The 22,014-nt window shown below is 42.9% G+C and overlaps 1 protein-coding gene across 1 annotated transcript in view; it reads left to right on the forward strand.

Annotated features, from left to right (window-relative positions):
- The window catches only part of Dzank1 (double zinc ribbon and ankyrin repeat domains 1), a 54,577-nt gene extending 32,985 nt beyond the window's left edge, over window positions 1-21,592 (forward strand). The window contains exons 11-20 of the mRNA XM_028756781.1: window positions 1,482-1,607; window positions 3,318-3,482; window positions 4,758-4,965; window positions 8,374-8,477; window positions 9,628-9,702; window positions 10,712-10,808; window positions 11,226-11,326; window positions 17,120-17,200; window positions 20,605-20,679; window positions 21,483-21,592. Coding sequence (XP_028612614.1) covers window positions 1,482-1,607; window positions 3,318-3,482; window positions 4,758-4,965; window positions 8,374-8,477; window positions 9,628-9,702; window positions 10,712-10,808; window positions 11,226-11,326; window positions 17,120-17,200; window positions 20,605-20,679; window positions 21,483-21,533 — 1,083 coding nt within the window. The 3' untranslated portion in view covers window positions 21,534-21,592. The remainder of the gene's footprint in view (window positions 1-1,481; window positions 1,608-3,317; window positions 3,483-4,757; window positions 4,966-8,373; window positions 8,478-9,627; window positions 9,703-10,711; window positions 10,809-11,225; window positions 11,327-17,119; window positions 17,201-20,604; window positions 20,680-21,482) is intronic.
- Window positions 21,593-22,014: the final 422 nt, after the last annotated feature.

The raw sequence follows: 22,014 nt of genomic DNA on the forward strand, positions 1-22,014 counted from the left end.
TCTGCCTTCTCCATTCCATCCCCAGCTGGCACACTTTACAGGGAATCTGAAGAAAGGCAGGGAATCATTGCAAAAGTTGTCTCTGGTCAGGCGGCAGCCTCGCCTCTGAGATTCATGGTGTTGGAGCTTCTCCCCACATTGCTTCCCTCACTACTGTCCCTGTGTAGTAAGGGTTCACATACTCCAGTGATAGAGTTTACATCCTTCCCAGAGAGCCACCTAGAAATGCCTGTGTTAAAGAGTAGCTCAAAACAAACAAGCTGTGAGCAGCTGGCCCTGTGTATATGCTGGACTACTTACTGTGTGGATCTGCAGGTCCTACAACATGGAGTATAAATGGGCTCTTATGTTTTTTTTAATTTTATGATTTATGTATATGCGTGTTTTATCTGCATGTATTTCTGTATGCCACTTGTGTGTCTTGTGTCCTCAGAGGTGAGAAGAAAGTCAGGTCCCCTAGAACTGGAGTTACAGACAGTTGCAAATTACTGAATGGGTGCAGGGAATCAAACCAAGATCCTCTGAAAGAGTGACATGTTCTCTTTAACTACTGAGTCATCTTTCCAGCCTCAAATGTGGGCTTACAAGTTAGAAGAAAAGTGGCTCTTTCCTTACCCCATTGTTTCCATGCCCAGAATAGAAAATAAAGCAACATTTCGTTAGGGCAAAGGGTAGAAGATAAGTTTCAGTCACAGCCCTGCATGGCTCAGCTTGGTTATCAGTAATGTTCCAGTAATCAACAGCTGGCTTGCTCAGCCTGAGATACCAGTGATATAGAGCAGTACAGACATACAGGAAGCACCATTTTTATCAACTTCCTGTGATTTCCAGGGAGGAATATTGTCTTAGTTACAGTTTCCATTGCTATGAATAGATACCATGACCAAGGCAACTCTTCTAAGACAACATTTAATTGGGGCTGACTTACACGTTCAGAGGTTTAGTCTATTATAGTCAAGGAGGGAGCATTCTTATGGACCAAGCATATTCAAACCACCACAAATATGAACTTTAAAAATGGTGAATGTGGCCAGGGAGTGGTGGCACACGCCTTTAATCCCAGCACTTGGGAGGCAGAGGCAGGCGGATCTCTGAGTTCGAGGCCAGCCTAGTCTACAGAGTGAGTTCCAGGACAGCCAGAGCTACACAGAGAAACCCTGTCTCAAAAAAACAAAAAAAAAAAAATGGTGAATGTGGGCTAGCCTTTGTCATACTCACCTTTAATCCCAGCACTTGGGAGGTAGAGGAAGGAGAATCTCTGTGAATTTGAGGCCAGCCTGGTCTATATAGCCAGGATTATATAGAAAGACTCTATCTCAAGCAAACAAACAAATAAACATAAATGAATCTTTTACTTCTTTTGTCCAAAAGGGGGGTTTGTAGTTCTAGTTTCTGTCATTTTTAGGCTTTATTCCTTTCTTTGGATGGAGTGGGGACTGGAGAATATAGTTCTGATTGCCTGTCAATGCTGCTTTGTTCAGCAGTGGCTGTACAATGGAGATGAAGTCCCTCATCCACCTACTCGAAATGGGGAGACCATTTCCTGCTCCAGATGTGGCTGCCAGAACCTCTGGGACGCATCATTCTGTGACTGGTGTGGAGCCATGGTAGGTACTTTAAGACTGAGCTCACCAGGTGGTGGTGGGGATACCTTTAATCCCAGAATCCAGGAGGCCAAAGCCGGCAGATCTCTGTGAGTGTGAGACTGGCCCGGTCTACAGAGGAGTTCCAGGACAGTCAGAGTTACATAGAGAAACCCTGTCTTGGAACAAGACAAGACAACCACACTAACAACAGAAAAGGCTGAGCCTTTTTGTGCTGGGCACCCAGTCCACCAAGGTCTCCCTATGACCTTTCAGGAAACACTTCCTATGGTTTCTGTAACAAGAATTTGGAGATAGTTTGAAAAACTAGTTTGAAAACTAGTTTGAAATTACTTCTTTGTTCTAGCCTAAGATTTAGATTCCTGCCTGAAATTACATCTTTGTTCTAGCCTTATGTCAGATTCCTGCCTGAAGCCCACTTCCTTATCTTTGGCCAATGTCAGATTCCTACCCAGCAGCCCATTTCCTTGTCCTTGGCCAATGCCAGATTCTTGCCAAGCAGCTCCAAAAGATCTCTGTCTTTCCCCCTTTTTTATTTTATAAACAAGACTGAGCATGTCTTAGGTCATTTGACAAGAATGCTTTCCTTACCCATTATGGAATGCATTATCAAAAGCAATGCATTTATGTCTTAGGTTGATAAGGCTTTGTGCAGAATCTTACCCGTCCTTGGCTTGCCAGTCTGTTAAATTAATAACTCTGTCTGGGGGCCCATTTTCAGTTTCAAGCCATGTACTTTGGCTGCCAACATGTTGATGTTGTTAAAGGCAAGCTTTAACACGATGGGCAGGAAGTATTCCTAGGACAAAAAGGGCTAGCATGCTCTAGCTATATATGCCTTTATTGAAGCTTGACCAAAATAGAAATACTGACCTCAGGCTATAGGTAATTTTATCAGCAGTATCTGCCACATCATTCACATTATGTATGTTTATCTGATATAGCATGTGAGTAATAAAAGGCTTAGGGTGATGGCTGTCTTCTTGTCGGCAGCAGCTCCTCTGCTCAGAAGCAATCCTGCCCTGAGAAACCAGGTGTTCCTTCAGTTCCCCAGTGGGCTGGAGCTTACTGACCCAGCCTATTCTCCTGGCAATGTACTGTGCTAGTTCCTCTCCATGCTTTTCTATAGTAGCTTTGCATTTCATTGTCTATAATATAGACTTTATGTGCACACATCATGGCTTATTTAGATGATATCCCCCATTGCTGAACACTAAGGTTGTTCCCAGTTGTTTCCTCTAGACTGCACTACCAGGCTGGAAATATGGCTCAGTGGGTGGGAGCATCTTCCACCAAGCCTGAAGTCCTGAATTCAATGTTTGCCATCCACATGGTAGAAAGAAACAACCAAGTCTCCGAAGTTGTCCCCTAACCTCCTCCAAGGCCCTGTAATACACACACACACACACACGCACACGCACACGCACACGCACACGCACACGCACGCACATGCACACGCACACGCACACGCACGTGCAAACATAAAATAAATTTAAGAAGTAATTTTTAAGTACCTATAATACTATAAAAGATAGCCTGTGATATGTTTCTTTAAGTGCTCGTCCACATGTAGAAGAAAGTCTAGAGGTAGAGCTGTTAGGTCAGTAGGTGGGAGCCTATGCGATTTTGATGGCTAGAAATTGTATGGTGTGAGAATAGTTCAAACGAATGAATTAAAACTCTAAAGTCATACATATATTTTCTGTTCTCTAGCTTGGCATTTCTGCTAGCCGCTCTGTCTGCCCAAAATGTGGGGCCAGCAATCACCTGACTGCCCGATTCTGTGGCACCTGTGGTATTTACGTGAAGTCCATAACACGATTTAGAATGAACAGCAGCTTGGCCATAGTTGCTGGGGGGCCTCGCCCATTTCCTGAGGTAAGAACTGCCGCTCAGGTGTATCTCTGAGTTTGTGTGCCCCGTGAATCAGCCCAGGAGAACAGAGCCAAAATATGTAGACCTTGCACATAGACTTTGAACTAGGCATGTAAATAAATTCAATTTAGGCTTTAAATGCTTGAATGATTTCTTCAGAAGTTACATATCTGTACAAGTTCAAATCTAGCCTAGAGTAGAAAGTAAAACCTTGTCTCCAAAAAACAAAAATCAAGAAACTAAAATTGCATTGTTCTGACAGAGATTCAGGTCTAACAGCCCGAGGCAGTGGATGTAGTGCCCCAGAAAGGAGTAACTTTCTCTGCATAGGGCAGAATGATCTCCTCTTGGATTTTTCCAGTAGCATTCCAAGAATCTTCCTCCCTGCTCTGCTGTATCTTAGAAAACTTATATCAAATGTGTAAGATTTTTCCCTGTCAGTAGCCTCTGGCTTGTCACTGAGCAGCACACACAGGGTCAACTGTTTTCCTGTTAGTTTTCACGGATTCTCTAAGCTGCACGATGCTTCAGCAGTCACCTTCTCTCTTCACTGATGGAAACTAAGAGACTGCGCATGCACTTGTGAGGGACAAATGCCTCTTAGCTCAGTCACACTTGTAGGGCCCTCTGGGGTCCATTCACACCATAGTTTAAGTGAAAAAAAAAAAGGTGTTCTTTCTTATACTGTTTGCCATCTGCTAATAATTGTTTGTAGTACATTCTTAGATATTTTCTCTTCTCTACCAGGAAATTTATCCTAACAAATACACAAACATACATTGGGTGCTATGTGAACGGTGCCTCTCTAAGATGTAGTGACATCAGACAGCCTACACAGCCTTCCATGGTGACTTTCTTAGATGCATCAAAGAAATTGGCTCTTAGCAGTTGAATGTGTTTGCATAGTAAAGACTATTCAACTGAATTATAGAACTGAGCAGGTAGAAGTCTTACAGGCCCCAGGCAGGATAGAAGCATCATTTGTTGACTGAACTGGGGACAATAAATGGCCAAGGGGAGTGGGCTACCTTCATGGATCAAGCTAAGTGTTGCTGGGAAAGACACAAGCCAGGAAGATGAAGCAATGGCAGAGAGAACACCGCCTACCATTACCGCCACCACCACTGCCGCTGCCACCACCACTACCCAGCAACAAAATTTTTAGTTCAAAGAAAGTTTTTTGGTGTTTTTATTCTGATTTAAATTATATTCTGACTGTAGATGAATTTAATGAAATTCTATTCTAATCTTTAAGTGTATTGTCTCCCTTGCTCATAGCCCCGATCTGCCTGGCAGCCCCTAAACGTCCCTTTGCCCACATCTGCCAATGGGTCCAAGAAGGACATGGGCACACAGACCTCTGGCCTGTTCTACCCGTCTGGCAAGCTCCTGGCAAAGAAGGAACTGGAGGCGGCTTCTCACAGGCAGAGGCAGGAGAAGATGAGTGACCACAGGCTGGTCCTCACAGCTGTCAGCCCAGGAAGAGGTGAGGGGAGGCGGTTGCTTCTGGTGGGAGAAAACCCTCTCTCTGACAGAACCTCCCATATTTTCTCCCTTTTAGGTTTATTTTTGTGTACTGGGAGTATGTTCCTTTTCCTTTGTTCAGGTCATTTTCTTTGTACAAACAGTAGCCTTTCCTTAAACTTTTACTCCTCCAGTACTTTTAACTCCTAGCCTGCTGTCTAGTCCATGAGTCTCATGACACATATAGGCCTCTGCGGAGTAGACAGGCTGAGACCGTGTCATCACCTGCCATTACGACTTTTTAGTGTTTAAAACTCACATCATATGAAGTTCACCATTTTAACTGTGCTTAAGCATGCAGTTGAATGACATCAAACACGTTAATAATGTTATGTAGCTGTCTTCATAGTCTGCAGGACACAGTCAGCACCCCAGGAGCAATCCTGTGCTGCTCTGATGGTCACCTTCCACATCCTTTCTCCCAAGTGCCAGGCTGCCTGACAGCCACTGATCTGCCTGTCTGTGGGCTCGCCTCCTCTTGACATTTCTCTGGCCCTTGTGACAGGCTCCCTTCACGTAGTGTCCCAGAGAGAGAGAGAGAGAGAGAGAGAGAGAGAGAGAGAGAGAGAGAGAGAGAGAGAGAGAGCGCGCTAGCTGCAGGGACAATGCGGAACATCTACGGGATCTGCAGCCTCACCCCCGAGCATGTTTCTAATGGCTCCTAGGAGTTTGGTTAAAGGCTCAATGTGTAGCTGCTGTCACAAGCAGTTTTTCTCACCTTCCTTTGAATCTTATGTTTTAGTTGAACTTTCCTCTTTGTTTTCACTCTTTGTTGAAGCTGGAGATTTTTAATAATTGATTATTTCAGGCCTGGGCTAGTTTCCCCTCCAGGCTTTTCACTGCTGTTTGCACATTATCTGTCTAGCAGCTAGCTCAATCTTTCTAGTGAACGTTAATTCACCCTGCAGTGTGAAAACTCAGATGCAGCTCACTGGGGAGCACACCTTTGGCCTGCATTCTGTCATCCTAGGAAGACGAGGGTTTTGAAGTTTTGGCAAGTATCTTAGTCAGGGTTTCTATTCCTTTACAAACATCATGACCAAGAAGTAAGTTGGGGAGGAAAGGGTTTATTCAGCTTACACTTCCACATTGCTGTTCATCACCAAAGGACGTCAGGACTGGAACTCAAGCAGGTCAGGAAGCAGGAGCTGATGCAGAAGTCATGGAGGGAAGTTACTTACTGGCTTGCTCAGCTTGCTTTCTTATAGAACCCAAGACCGCTAGCCCAGGGATGGCACCGCCCAAAAGGGCCCTCCCCCTCGATCACTAATTGAGAAAATGCCTTACAGCTGGATCTCATGGAGGCATTTCCTTAACTGAAGTTCCTTTCTCTGTGATAGCTCCAGCTTGTGTCAAGTTGACACAAAACCAGCCAGTACAGCAAGGCTCCCTGAGCACTCCCAGCCATTGAGCTAACATAGTTTGTTTCCACCATGTTGTAGGCCATCAATCCTTCCACAGACTGACCCAATTAAATGAGGGATCTTTTACAGTAGCATTTTCTTAGGCCAGTATTTGAATAATTTTCTGACTTCAAAAGAGCTCTTATTACCTGATTATTATCCTGGATTGATGTAAAGTGGCTGGCCTATGATTTAGGTGTTATCTGTAGTAAATTTATCAGCATTGTAACTGCCCCTGCTTCCTTCTTTGGTACTGAGCTGAAGGCCTTGTGCGTACGAGGCAAACACTCTACCACTGAGCTAAATACCCAGTGCCTTCAATTTGCCTCTTATTATCCTGTTTTAGAGTTTCATTGCTGTGAAGAAACACCATGACCAAAACAACTCTTATAAAGGAAAACATTTAATTGGGACTGGCTTACAGTTTCAGAAGTTTATTCCATTATCATCATGGTAGCAAGCATGGCAGTGTGCAGGAAGACATGGTGCTAGAGAAGGAGCTGGGAGCTCTATGTCTTGATCCACAGGCAGAAGGAGACTATGTGCCACACTGGGACAAGCTTGAGCACATACAACCTCTAAGCCCACCCACACAGTGACACATTTCCTCCAACAAGGCCACACCTCCTAATAATGCCACTCCATATGGACCAAACATTCAAAACACACAAGTCAATGGGGCCATACTTATTCAAACAACCACACATTCTCTCCATTGTTCCGAGCTTGAACTTTTCCACACTGACTACAATGAAGTCAGTTGCTTTGGGAAGAACTTCCAAACTCTGATTTCTGGCCTTCTTTCCCCCTTGGGCAGAATATGTTTTGGCATAGACAATGGTACTTTTCTCTCAGAATAACCCAAGGAATATAGCAATCATATATAGTTTTCTATTTCTACCTCTCTCAAAATGGACCTTTGATAAGTGAGTCAAGAACAGGTGATCTGGGTACCCAGTATCAACAATACATGACATCAGCATAGAGCCTCCATCCTGTGAGTAATGACTAGACAGGAAGAAGGAGAAGTCTGGCCGAGACTTAGGCTGTCATAAGCAGTTGTGGCAGGAGGAGAAATATGGAAGTCTTGTTTATTCTGAGGAGATAGTGAGGTGGAACTTAGAACTAAGATAGACAGGACTGTGTTCTGACTGTACTTACCTGGAAGCAGGGGCAGTTACAATGCTGGAGCAGAGTTTCCATCATATTAGGCAAGAGGAAGGGAGAGAGAGTGGATCATGATTCAGACTCTGAGTGTTCTGAGTTTCAATGCATTTTTTTTCATTACTTAATTTACTGATGTCTTTAGAAACACTTCCAGAAAATTTAAATTATTACTTTTAGGTTTATTTCTTTTACATGTGTGAGAGTTTTGCCTGCATATATGTATCTGCATTACGTGTATGCTTGGTGTCTGCCCATGGAGGTCAATGAAGACATCAGATCCCCTGAAACTAAAGTTAGAGATGATTGTGAGCCACCATGTAAGTACTAGGAATCAAACCTGTGTCCCCTGCCAGAGCACACACTCTATAATCACTGAGCAACCTCTCCAGCCTCTCACTGCTTTCTAAACTGGTTTCTCTGGGGAAAGGGAGTCAAGCTCCTCAGGTTTCCATAGGAAAGTTTCTGGAGTAGTGGGCACATTCTGTATGTTGATTAGGATGAATATAACTATCAAACCCATAGATTTAAGACATATGACTTATATGTAAGATAGAATTACACAAGAAGAAAGGGCTTGACATGCAGCAATCCATGAAATTTTGAAATGCTGTAACCTGTGATCGTTACATATAATATCTGGGATGGTTGTAGAATTTACTTTAGTATGTACTTGAGGTTCTATGTGGAAAATAAACACAGTTGGCCCAAGAAAATAACCTGAGAACATATCTTCCACACTTGCTTCTGTCCTTCTTAAATATGGAAGACGTATCCATGCTCGAGTCTCTCTCCTTTTTTAGGCTACTGGAGAAAGCAGTTGGACCACATCTCTGCTCACCTCAGGTCCTATGCTCAGAACAACCCTGAATTCCGGGCCTTGATTGCAGAGCCCAGGATGGGAAAGGTGGGTAAGATGAGGCTTCTGCTCAGAGCATCCCTGGGAACAGGCCTTCCTAAGACTTTGCTTGTTAAGTGTGCCTTCTCTTCCTTCTCTGTTTTTCACCCTTATCCTGGCTCTTCTGAGGAATATGGACATGAATATTAGAAAGTAGTGGTTTTTTAATGGCACAAGATCAAAGTTATTTTGTTTTGTGTTTCATTGCTTGGTTTTAACTCTGTAGATATTCATAGCAAGTCTTGCTTGATTACCAATGTAACTGCAGCCCAGAGAAGTTTGGCAAGCTGCTCTAAACTGCACTGCTGCATCTTGGGCATTTAGATTGTAATGAGCATGCAGATTTCAAGCCACATGCCTTTTCTTTGGCACAAAAGAGACAGTTCAGTGGAAGAACATTTCAGTTTGTCACAAACTAGAAGGCACCCTTTCAAATCAGACCTTCAGCTCCTCTGTCACAAGACCATCCCACACTGAACTCATCTTGTTTTCAAGGACTGCTCAGCTTCCTTGAATGAAATATTTTGATAGCTTATATATACTTCATCCTAATCTGGAGTTTAGCAAACTGTACCCTCCGGTTATTGGATCAGAGGTATCTCCATCCATTTGCATGTTAACTGTGGCTGTTTTAAGCTACAACAGCAAGGCTAAGCATTTGCTTTAGAGAAGTTATGCCTCACAAGACCTAAAAAAAAAACTTTACCATCTAATCTTCAAAAACATTAGCGGACCATGTTTAAAGTTGTTCAACAACTTACAGAAAAAGATGTTTAACTGTGAGCTCCTTTATTGCATGAAGAAATGCATCCCCACCCATTCACCAGGATACCATTTCAAAAGTGAAGGCATAGCCATATGGTTGACTGAAGGAAGTCTATTGTAGACAATATAAATTTGGATCTTGTTTCCTTATTCAGTCTGAGAGTCTGTGTCCTTGATTGAAATATTTTACTCATTTATAATTAGGATTACAGATCAGTTGGTTTGGGGTATGCTATTCTTTGTTTTCTATTTGTCTCACTTAGTTTATTTTCTTTGTTTCTCTATTTAACCTTTTTCTGTGATATTTTATTAAATACAGAGTTTGATATCTCAGAATTCCTAGATATTGAGCCCCACACCACAATTGAGAATGTCCTTAAATTTCTTTTTAAAGCTTATCTCTGCCACTGTCCATGAAGATGGCTATGAAGTTAGCATCAGGCTGAACTATATTCAAGTCTCAAACAAGGTACGTAATCCTTTACAAGTTATTCGTGATCTGATTGAACTGGTGAATTCTGGCTTACAGTTATCATAAATGCTTTCATGTAATGACTAGAAAGTAAAGTTTCAAATAGTAGGAAACTTGATGTCTTAGTTAGAGTTTTATTGCTGTGAAGAGACATCATGACCACAGCAACTGTTATAAAGGAGAACATTTCATTGGGGCTGGTTTACAGTTCAGAGATTTAGTCCATTATCATCATGACAGGAAGCATGGTGACATGCATGCAGACATAATACTGGAGAAGGAGTTAAGAGTTCTACATCAGGATCCATAGGCAGCAAGAAGTGACTGCCACGCTGGGTGTGGCTTGAGCATCTGAGACCTCAAAGCCCACACCCAGTGACCACTTCCCCCAACAAGACCATATCTCTTCCAAAAAGGCCACACCTCCTAATTGTGCCCCATCCCTATGGTTCTATGTGGGTCATTTTCTTTCAAACCACCACACATGACTTTCACAAGGAATTCCATAGGGTTATATAAATACTTGTGCTAACCATCAAAGAGGCCTGTTGTCTGGCACAGAAGGATTTGGTAGGAACTCGTCCTTGCTCTGGTACTCCTCTGGGACATTTAGAACTCATTGAAGTGATTATGTCTGGGATACATCAAACTTGGGAAAAGACTAGCAAAAATGTTTACTGGTATTCACCTTGACTTATTTGTTTTATACAAAATAAACCAGTTGGAAGGCTGAGGCATGAGGATATCAAGGTAAAGGCTGGAGTGAGTTCAGAACCATCTGGGACAACTTTGTGAGACACTGTCTCAAAACTAAAAGTAGAGAGTACCCCGGGGATATAACTTAGTAGTAGACTGGCTACCTACTGTGCCCGAGGTTCCAGGCCTCAGGCCTGTGAATAGGCAGGCACAGTATCACTCCTGAGGAGTAGGAGAGCAATGAACATTCTTTCTGTTGAGACATGGCAGCACCATCATTAGTAATGCTTGAAATGTTTTCATTGGCCAGAGCCTGTACTTCAACAAGTCGGTGAATCTCAGTGACCACTTTCTGAGCAGTATCAGCGAAGGTGGGAATGGGCTGTATGACAGCAGGTCCAGCTTAGGTGAGTTATACCCTTCTGTGAGCTTCCAGTAATTAGCCAAGGACAACTGGGCAAGGATTGTAAGACATATAAAATCTGAAACCAAGTCACAAAGCTCAACATGTTTCAAACAGTTTATTTCTCTGGCTTCTCTGCAGTTGGGGTGTGACTTTTAAAGCCCTTCATGGGGCTTGGGAAGTGTGTTTGCTTTAGCTGGAGAGGATGTACATGTGCTTTTCAACCTAAAAATTAAAATCCCTTCTATTCCCTCCCTCAGTCATTCTCCAGTTCCTGGATGGGGGTAGTCAATGTCTCCTCCTTCCAGGTTTAATAAAAAATTTCTAGGAAACCCATTTTGTCCTTGTGAATTTTGAGGGGCCTCCTTGCATGTGGAAAATGAGGCAGGGTCATTTGGTCTCCAAATCTTTGTCATTTCAGTGAGTGCCTACAGCCAGAGCATCTCAGACAACCCTGAAAGTGTCAAGAAGATGAAGAATCTTAAGGCCAAAAGCTTCCATGTAAACCCAGAGCCACTCACAGTAGGTGACCTTCTTGGTCTCTGTAGCCTTTCACTTTGATGTCTATTTGGACATTTTTTTTTTCAAATCGTAATTTTTACTCATTCACACAGGGGTTATAAACACAAAAAGGCAGGGCATGGGGAAGGGGATGACACTGGAGTGTGGATGTTCAGGGGGAATACAGATATCTTTCAGAACAGGGTATCAGCTGGATGAAGGTTGAGGAGACAGGTGGCTATGACTCTGCCTATGATTCACTTGTCCTTATCTAAGTTGGTATTATCTGCCAAGGCTACCTATTTACAAGGTCTATGACTACTCAGGCTGGTAAATTTCCACAAAAGTTGCCTGTTTACAATAGCTTATAGCCATCTGTTTCAATGTTTTTCCACTGAGACCCAAGACTTGGTGTTAGTATACATGAATGACAGGCCTATTGCTGATTTTAGGCCTATGGCTGATTTTAGGCCTTCAGTGTATAAGCAGGGCTGCCCCTGACATCTCCTCCCTTCTCTAAGTATAGAAGAGCTGTGGCAATTCTAATCTTGCGAAGGTGGGGATAGAGGCCTAACCTCCAGTACTTGAAGGGGACCTTGTAATGGCTCCGGTCCCCCTGTCGTTGTCCAGTGAGGCATGAGGGCCATACCCATCCCGATGTCTTTTTCCTGGAGAGGGGATACTTTTGACATCAACCCCTATGCAGTCAGGCTTGTCCCTCAGGGAACCCAGAGAGATATTTTTAACTTTTATTTATATTGCCTTGCAGTGCTTAGCCTCGCAGCCTAAGCAAGAATTCAGATTGCCAGTCAGAGGGGGTTCTGGGTGGCCCTTCTCTGCTTGGTCTAAGGGCGGAAGTCCCCTCTTTTAGGTTGGGTGGAGATGGGTTTTGGGAACACCCCGGATAGAGTAACAACCTCATCTTGAGTCTTGTGGTCCTTCATAGCTAACTTATGATAATGTATCTGAATAGGTTTTGCTGCCAAATTATTTATCTGTTGCTTCACAAAGTTAGTCAGCCTATTTGAGGCACAGGGACAAGAAGAAATAAGCAAAAATAACCCAATTAATGGTCCCAAGATGGGAGGAAGTAGGGTTGACAACCATGGAGAGGCTGAAAACCAATTCTTGTACCAGCACTCATCTTTCTCTTTCTTTCTCTGACTTTTCTCAGGGCCTTCTCTGACCTTTTTCATGCTCTCTTTAACCATCCCTGTCTTGTCTATGTAAAGACAACATTCTTCTTTAAGGGTTGTACACAGTCAAGAGCTGTACACAGCCTTTTCTATTGTAATAGAGTAAATCAAGTCCAATAAGGATCTTTGTGATTTTTGGAAGTCTCTTCAGACAGCGAAACGAGGGATTTCTTCAGATTAGTGATGTCACTCTCTAGCTGTTTGATATTCTTGTCAATGGCCCATCGAAGGTCTGAGTAGTATAAGTTCGAAGGCCAGCATCTGGATTAGAACTTCTAACAGCAGACATCATGGGTGATTCATTTTTACCTGAAAAGGAAAAAAATGGGAATTCTCAGGGAGATTTCTCTTCCCTGGATGTCAATTGTTATTCATCTTATTTATGGTTGGGCCTGGCTTTGTGGGGGTATCTATTTACTTCATTAATCTTTTTGGTAGCCAGTTAGCTGTGCCTTCTGTGATATCAAACAGGCATATCAATCCTCAGCCCCATAAGAGAACTGGGTCTGGGCCATTCCCTTTAAGGGTAAAAGGGTCCTTCCACATAGCTGTGGCATAGTTTTTATTGGCCTCAGTGATGCCAGAGGCAGTCAGCAGATTTGCCATGAGCTTTCAGTTTTAGAGAGTTAAAAGTGAACAAGGCATGATGGAAAGTATTTCAGGGGGACTCCTTCTGGGGGGTACCATTCCCCCTCTTTTGTTTTTAAAGCCAATTTTTCAGAGTTCTTATAAAATCAGGGCAGAAGCGCCAACAGCCGCTCCTTCCACACTCAGAGAGTCATGAAGACACTATTTAACGAAATATAAATCTATATTAATAATCTCTTATATCAAAGGACTGTTATAGCACAGCTGTCAACTAATCAGACTATATGATTTATCGATTAATAATAGCTTCTTCTACTTTTTGTGAGATTATTTCTCTTTTGTCAATTAATTTTTGAGGGAAGTTAGAATTTACATCTCTCTTGAGAATATTAAACAGAGACTTAAATTCTTTTGTGGAGAGCTTAAAATAAGATCTTAGCCAATTAGCATCTCCTAGAAACTTTTGAAAATAATTTGAAATAAGTAAACTCTGTCCTTTTTTTTAGGCCCTTTATCTGTTTTTTTTTAATTGGATATTTTACGTATTTACCTTTCAATGTTATCTCCTCTCCCATTCTCCCCCCCCCAAACCCCTTATCCCATACCCCCTCCTCCTATTTTTATGAGGGTACGCTCCAGACATCTTCCCAGTCCCATTTCCCTGCTCTCGAATTCCCCAACACTAGGGAATCCAAACTTTCAGGGACCATGGCCCTCTACTTCCATTGATGTCTGACAAGGCTACCCTCAGTTACCTATATAAGTGGAGACATGAGTCCCTCCCTTTGTGTTCTCAGGCTGGAGGTTTAGACTTTGGGAGCTCTGGTTGATTTTGATACTCCTTCTAAAAAGGACCAAAGCACCCACACTTTGGTCTTCCTTCTTCTTCTTGAGTTTCATGTGGTCTATACGTTGTATCTTAGGTATTGTGAGCTTTTGGGCTAATATCCACTTATCAGTGAGTGCACACCATGTATGTTCCTTTGAGATTGGGTTACCTCACTCAGGATGATATTTTCCAGCTCCATCCATTTGCCTAAGGATTTCATGAACTCATTGTTTTTAATAGCTGAGTAGTACTCCATTGTGTAAATGTATCACATTTTCTGCATCCATTCTTCTGTTGAAGGGCATCTGGGTTCTTTCCAACTTCTGGCTATTATAAATAAGGCTGCTATGAACATGGTGGAGCATGTGTCCCTGTTGTATGTTGAAACATCTTTTGGGTATATGCCCAGGAGTGGTATAGCTGGGTCCTCATGTAACACTATGTTCAATTTTCTGAGATACCGCTAGACTGCTTTCCATGGTGGTTGTACAAGCTTAAAATCCCACCAACAGTGGAGGAGTGTTATTTGGACATTTTGTAATAGAATGCTTTCTCATTGTCTCCTCCTCTTAAATAACTGTATCATTTATTTTGTGGAGGCATAATCCTTTAAAAATTCTCAGAATGGTAAACTAGAACTGTTTTAAACTAGTTTCATCAATTTCCTGGATCATCTGTTTTTTTCTGGGGTCAGTTCTGAGTGCTCATCTATCTCTGTTTTGTATTTGGTTTGGCTAAATACATGAAGATCCTTCATTGTCTAATCACTGAATAAATGAAGGGCTAGTTGGATCAATACTTGTGGCTGGCCTGGGCTGCCCAGTGTAAATGCTGAACATAAACAGGTGTATGAGTTGAAGTCCCTGTGTAGGTGGGTGGTTATAGATGGTTTTATTTGTTCCTGTTCTACTGCTATGGAGATATACCGTGAGCAAGGCAATTTATAAAAGTAAGAGTTTAATTAGGGGCTTGCTTAAAGTTTCAGAGGGCTAATTCATTATCATCCTGGCAGGAAGCATGGTGGCATACAGACAGACACTGGACTATTAGCTGAGAACTACATCCTGACCCACAGGCAGAGAGGGAGAACTGGACCCAGCATGGGCTTTTAAAACCTAAAAGCACACTCCCAGTGACACACTCACTTCAACAAAGCCACACCTCCTAACCCTTGCCAAACAGTTCCACTGACTGGGGACCAAGCATTTAAACATAGGAGCCTCTGGGGACCATTCATTCAAACCACCACAATGAGATTCCACAGAATTACTAGACAAGAGGTAGAAAAAACATTAGGGTCTCCTAGGCTGCCAATGTAGAAGGTCTTTCCTCTGGTGGCAAGGGTGTTAATGGTGTTATGTGCTCCTGTATGTTCGCTTGCTTGTTGCTTTGCTTTCATCTACTTTAGTTGTCTTGAGAATCCCTCAAAATCACTAGTTCATTGACAGTGGGCATTACTTCAGGATTTTCTAAAACTTTAAGGTTTTTTTCTTTAAATATATACCATGAATAATCCCAAAGGGTACTCTGTAGAAAGTATGAAGAAGGTGCCCCCACTGCCTCCCTCAGCTTGCCTTTCACTGGCCCTCGTTGGCTGCAGCACAGGGAACCATGAGGAGCGGCGAGCCAGATATGGAGATAGGCATATGTAGTGCATCCTTCCTCCCTGGGGCCAGCTAGGCTCTTGGGCTTCCACAGTGGGTGTGCACCAGCCTCCTTGCTTGCACCTCAACTGCTCTGAAGGCAGGGACTGGGGTTTTTGTTTTTTTCTTGGGTGCTTTGGTTTCGTTGTTGTTGTTTTGTCTGGCATTTGTTTTCTTTTGCATGCTGCTCCTGTAACATGGGCTTCACAGGCAATAGTAAATTTGGGGAATGTGATCGTTTATGATTGTTTGTGCTCTCCACCTTCCCTGAGTTTAAAATAGTAAGTATAGGTATAGAGTTCCTTAAAGTAGCAGCTGATCACTTTAGAGACACATCTCCTTAGTCTGTGTGTGACCCAGATCTGCTGCTGTGTGCCTTTACTTCTCATCTCTACTTACCAGCTCCAGCCAGGTATTTTGAGCATCCTCAGATGTGGCCCCAGAGCTCGTGAAGGTGATGTTCTAATACATTTTCCCATAAGGGACAGAATTAACTGTGACTGGTACCATACCCAAGACCCATGCTGGGGTTTCTCTGATTTGGATTCAGTACCTTGTTCTAAGAAAGTCATCAGCAAAGTGGCATGGCAAATGAGGGGTTATGTAGCCTGAACCCCTTATCTTCTGAAAGGCTGAGCAACCCAGAAAGGCAGGGGGATTAGGTTTTGTCAGCACTTTTACAAAGAGCAGGATCCAGTGACAGAAGTATACTAAAAGCAAAGTGTTTGTTTGGGCTGACTTCCTTCAGGCTCTCAGTATTTGAAATCCTTATATATAAAAAACGATGTTAAGCCGGGCGGTGGTGGCACACGCCTTTAATCCCAGCACTTGGGAGGCAGAGGCAGGCAGATTTCTGAGTTCAAGGCCAGCCTGGTCTATAGAGTGAGCTCCAGGAGAGCCAGAGCTATACAGAGAAACCCTGCCTCAAAAACAAAAACCCCGATGTTAAAGACATATAACAGTACATTTCATAGCATTTGAAAACATAAAAGAAATTCTTCATATGTCTATGGACAAATGTAAGTATTTTTTCTAAGAGATAGGCTCTGTTGGTTCCATTTCTGAGGTGTGTTTGTGATCTGTCATAGTGGCCTGGCCTTGAGCACTTTAGTAAGCCTGCAGAGTAGATTCTAGGTTTCACCTAGCTGCTCTTCCTAGAAATATTTATTACAAAGCTAGCAAAGTTTCCGGGGTCTTGTGAGGTCTCTCATGAATCTCCTTGTCCTTGATTGTATAAAATAATGTCAATGCATTGTCCTTACCCAAGCCAAGCTTGGGGGCTGAGCACAGGTTACACATGTTACAGTTACACAGAGATGTCAGTACTGCTGCACATGGAAGACTATGGACACCCAGAAACACTCAAGAGAAACACACACACACATACACTCCCTCCCTCTCTTAACATTCACCCATCCATGTGGTTCAATAGAGAATGTGGCTGCTAAGCTGGGAGAGGGAGGGAGGTTGGGGGATTGTGCCTTGAATGTTGGGGCTGGGACTCTACAACACAGATGCACATAGAAGATGAAGATGACCACATTCTGTCATCCCGCAGCCTGAAAACAAACTCCTGCTGGAGGAAGTTGGCTCCACAGGGAAAGGAAGACTGTCTGTGCTGGAACAGCTGCTGGATGAAGTGAGTGCCATCAGAACGGGCCTCTCTGCAGAGATCAGCCTGGTTTGTGCCTGCTGCCTGTTAACTAAACTCTGTATGCAAATGGGGTAAATGACGAGTGGAGAGCTTTACACTCACTGTTACTCTGCAATTTTTATAGCAAAGAATCATGTAGACAAGCACATGTGAATCCAAGTAACATCCATGAGGCTAGACAGAATCCCTGCTCTGTGGCCAAATTTATCTTCAACCTGCTTTCCTACCATGAAGAGGTGGCTCCTCCTGATGTGGGGAGAAGTCTTAAACATCTGGGGGCTTGTTCATTATAGCCATGTTCATGAGGTTCCTCATTCCCTTTCCTGTGACTTATACTCAACTCAGTGCCATCATCCCATTCTAGGACATTTGTTGTTCATGGTGGGATGGCAGATGGGCAATGTTGAAATCAGGGTTTTATGGCAAGTTTGTCCTTTTCCACGACCTACAGGGAGCAGACCCTAACTGCTGTGATAGTCAAGGTCGACCTGCTGTTATTGTGGCTGTTGTGAATAAACACTATGAAGCCATTCCAGTTCTCGCTCAGAGAGGAGCAGACATCGACCAGCAGTGGGGACCGTAAGTGAAACATTGAAAGGACAGTAGAGTACCCTGTTGTGACTAGGTATAGCGCACAGGGTTCTGTTGCAGTAGAATCAGTCCATACAAGTGCCCTGTTCAGCAGGAACCACTTAGAACTGCTTCAATCTGTTTCAGCCTCAGCAAAAGACTGAATAAGGTGTTTTCCAAAGCTAGTGTTTTAATTACTTTGTTATTCCTGTGGCTAAAAAGCCCAGATAGAAACAACTTACAGGAAAGGGGGCATAATTGGGCTTACGATTCTGGAAGGATATAGTCCAAGCCAGTAGCAGGCAGGAAGGTATGATGGCAGGAGCTCTCTGGTCATGTTGGATCCACACTCAGGAACAGGGAGTGGGGCAGAGCTATAAACTATCAAGATCCACCCCAGTGACCTTCCCTAGTGAATCTCTACCTCCTAAAGGTTCTACAGCCTTCTAGAACAGTGCCTCGGGGAACATTTCTTTAAATCATGACACTGAGTTTTTAAAAAATTAAATACTCAATTGGGTTGCCTGGCTTTTTAGTCTTTATAAGAGACAAATGCATTTGCTAACCTATTGGTTTTTACCTTTTGTGTATTTTTATATAGAAATGGCCAACCTAAAACTTGTTAATGTTAGCTAATCTGGCCTTGAATTTGCAATCCTTCTGCCTCTGCTTCCTGGGTGCTGGGATTATAGGTGTGTGCCACCACATCCAACATGAACTTGTATGAATCTAGCAAATCTTTAGCTCTTGGAATAGTGGACAAAGTTTTTTGTCATGATCCAAACTGTTAAGAACTTTACCAAGTAAAGCAAGACTTCATGAAAATACATCCATCAATTAATGCAGAAAGAAGGCATTGCATAGTTACCTGCAGGTGCCGACACCACCGGTGAGTAGCTGGCATGTGGGTTTATCACACAATCTCTTGGCTCCTTAGATTTCCCCATCTGAGGATGAAGAAGTCCTATGTAAAGTCATTCACTGTCCAACCTCAGAACAACCTTGACTCACAACCCAGTTCTTATCTGTGATTCGTTGTTTGCTTCCAAATTACTTTGGAGGATCCTAGACTATATATCATTTATGACAAGCTGTCACAGTAGAAATGTCTGAGGATGCTATGGCCATCCAGCCCTCTTGCTTCCTGGATTCTTAAAACAGACTAGTTCAAGGCCTGGCTTGGTGAGATGTGTTGTTGGGTATTTCTGGCTACCATGGAGAGGGGGAACAAAATTCCCATAGCTTTGGTTCTGTTATCTGTTTCAGTTTCTCTTGTGTTATTATTCAAAACATATTCTTTATGACTACTACTCATTTTGGTTTTCTTTCAAATTAATTATATGGACTCATATAATATGTCACTATACCTATTGGTACACACCTGTAGTCTCAGCACTTAGGAGGCCAAAACAGGAGGACCCTGAGTTTGAGGCTAGACAGGTCTATAATCACAAGAGCCTGTCTCAAAACACAGGAACTATATGGTTTTCTTTCTGAGAGAATTTTTATATTTCCCATAAGACACATATATGAATGAGAACATACTGCTCCCTTTCAGTTTTATTTTATAGCAGAATATTTGATACACATTATAAAACGTTGTTGACTTTCTTGAGTTTTCTGAAGGTTTATATTCACCATGCTACCACCCCCTTCATTTTCCACAGATTTGCCTTATTGTCTTGATCATGAAATGATGCTGTTTGGGGGGACGTAGATAAGGTCTCACTGTATAGCTCTGGCTGGCCTTGAATTCACAAAGATTCACCTACCTCTGCATCCTGAGTCCTGGGATCCAAGGTGCGCACTACAGTGTCCAGAGATGCTATTTGCTTTATAATATACTTTATATAATCCAAACAAACTTTTCATAGCACTTAAGCATGATGCCTTGTGCCTGATATGCAAGTCCCTTTTGAATGGTTCTTCAGTAAAATGAGTTCTGGATTCATGAACAGTCCAACTAAGAGTTTGAAACTAAACTATACATAGAACAAGTTGCCATTTTAATGTACTCTTCCTTAGGTTCCTTACATACTTCATCAGCACACCAGTGACATAAATGCACATGTGATACCATCTGATGGGTGAAACAGTGCCATTGCAGGTCTGCTGAGACCCAGGATCCAGGACTGAGACTGTGCCTGTCCATTTGACTACACAGTGCAATAGTCCCACTCCCACTGCATTATCAAGGTTGCCCTGAGAAGGGTTTATTTACATGAGTGGAAGACTTTTAGGGAAGAAAGCCAGACTAGATGACACTCCCTTAAATCAAACACAGATTTCATCTTCCTTTTTAATAGTTGCCAGTAAAGGAAAATAAACTTGACCCCAGAGAGTAAAATAGTGTTAAATCTACCTCAAATATATTTATCTAAAAAGTTTAGAATGAGCTGGGCATAGTCGAACATGCCTTTGATCCCAGCATTTGGGAGGCAGAGGCAGATGGATCTCTGTGAGTTCAAGGACAGCCTGGTCTACAGAGTGAGTTCAAGGACAGCCAGAATACATAGTGAATCCTATCTAGAAAAGGCAAACACAACAAAGAGTTTAAACCTTTCAGCATGGCCCAGTAGGCTCAAAGAACCATGTCCTGTTCCCTCCATCCTTCCACTCTCAGGCATCAGCCAAAGAGCTGACTTTTCTGTAGCAGAGAGGCTTGCCAAATTATTCTTTAGCAAACCAGAATTAGGGCCAGTAAGATGATTCAGAAGATAAAGGTACCTATCACCTAAACCCAAGGACCCATGTTTAATCCCTTCCCATTGTCCTGATAACACTAAAGATTTACCCAGAAATTTTTTTCCCACAAATAGGTTCAGAAATACAGCTCTTCACGAAGCAACTCTACTTGGCCTGGAAGGAAGGGAGAGCATCGCCACTTTACTGGGGTATGTTGAGAAAAACTGAGGGTACCAGTGACATCTCTACTGACATTTAGCGGTGTCAGAAAGGCCCTACCTTCTGAACTGTTACCCCTGCCAATGGAGGCCACTATCGCACAGTGAATGTTACCCTCATTGAACATGGTTATAGGACTTTGATGCAGTTGGGACAAATGACTAGGGCAGGCAATTGAATATTTGAAATCACACAGCCCCTTGAAAGGTCTCAAGGTTGTGTAAAAAGTATGATCATTATGTTCATATGTATATATTAATTAATGCTGGAAATTAACACAGTGAAATTATTCCTTAACCAACTTTTCCCTATATAACCACATAGAGACCTTTTAATATTTCAAACCCTTAGTTAGGCCTTAGCTGGGTAGACTCTCAACCAGCTCATCTAAATTAACCTGACCACCTAGCCCCATCCAGCCATGTGGCTAGCTATACCTTCCAGGCCTGTGATCATGTCTGTCTCCTCCCATGCCTCCTGGTGACATGAAAGGGCTTTTTTCCCTTCTTCTTCCTAGAGTTCCTTTCTCCCTCCCAGGAAGTCCCACCTTCCACTTTCTACCTAGCTAATTGGCCATCAGATTTTTATTAAAGGCAATCAGAGAATGTCTTAGGTAGGTGAGGAAAGACATAGACACATTTTCACATAGTGTACCCCAACAATGTAGAGTCTGAGAGTTGAAGCCATAGTGTCCTCTTAAGAACATTTATGGGGTACATTGGCTTCTAGGCGAGGAATAGTCAAGCTCTGAGGGTCATAAGCCTGAATGATTGTTTCTCCACTTCCTTCGCAGGTGCAATGCAAACACCCAAAAGAAGAACACAAGAGGCCAGACAGCATATGACATCGCTCTGGAGATGGGGGATGACCTCACCTCCTCACTTTTTGCCACCAAGTTCACCCAAGGTCTGGAGGACCAGCTTTCTCCACCTGGGAACCACATCGTAGGAGACAGTTCAATCTGAGGGATTCAGGAGGCTGCAAAGAGACTACCCAGATATAGATGTTCTTATTTTTGGAATGTGTATTTAAGTATAAGAATTAGGGTTGAAAAGAACTCATAAAACTTTGTGTGTGTGTGTGTGTGTGTGTGTGTGTGTGTGAGAGAGAGAGAGAGAGAGAGAGAGAGAGAGAGAGAGAGAGGGGTGAGGTCGTGTGTGTGTGTGTGTGTGTGAGAGAGAGAGAGAGAGAGAGAGTGGGTGTGTGTGTGTATAAGAGAGAGAAGAGAGATTGTGTGTAAGAGAGACAGAAGAGATTGTGTGTGTGAGGAAGGGATGGATGGAGAGAGAGAGAGAGAGAGAGAGAGAGAGAGAGAGAGAGAGAGA

The sequence above is a fragment of the Grammomys surdaster genome, unplaced genomic scaffold, assembly GCF_004785775.1.
Source record: "Grammomys surdaster isolate TR1022 unplaced genomic scaffold, NIH_TR_1.0 129, whole genome shotgun sequence".
Classification (NCBI taxonomy): domain Eukaryota; kingdom Metazoa; phylum Chordata; class Mammalia; order Rodentia; family Muridae; genus Grammomys; species Grammomys surdaster.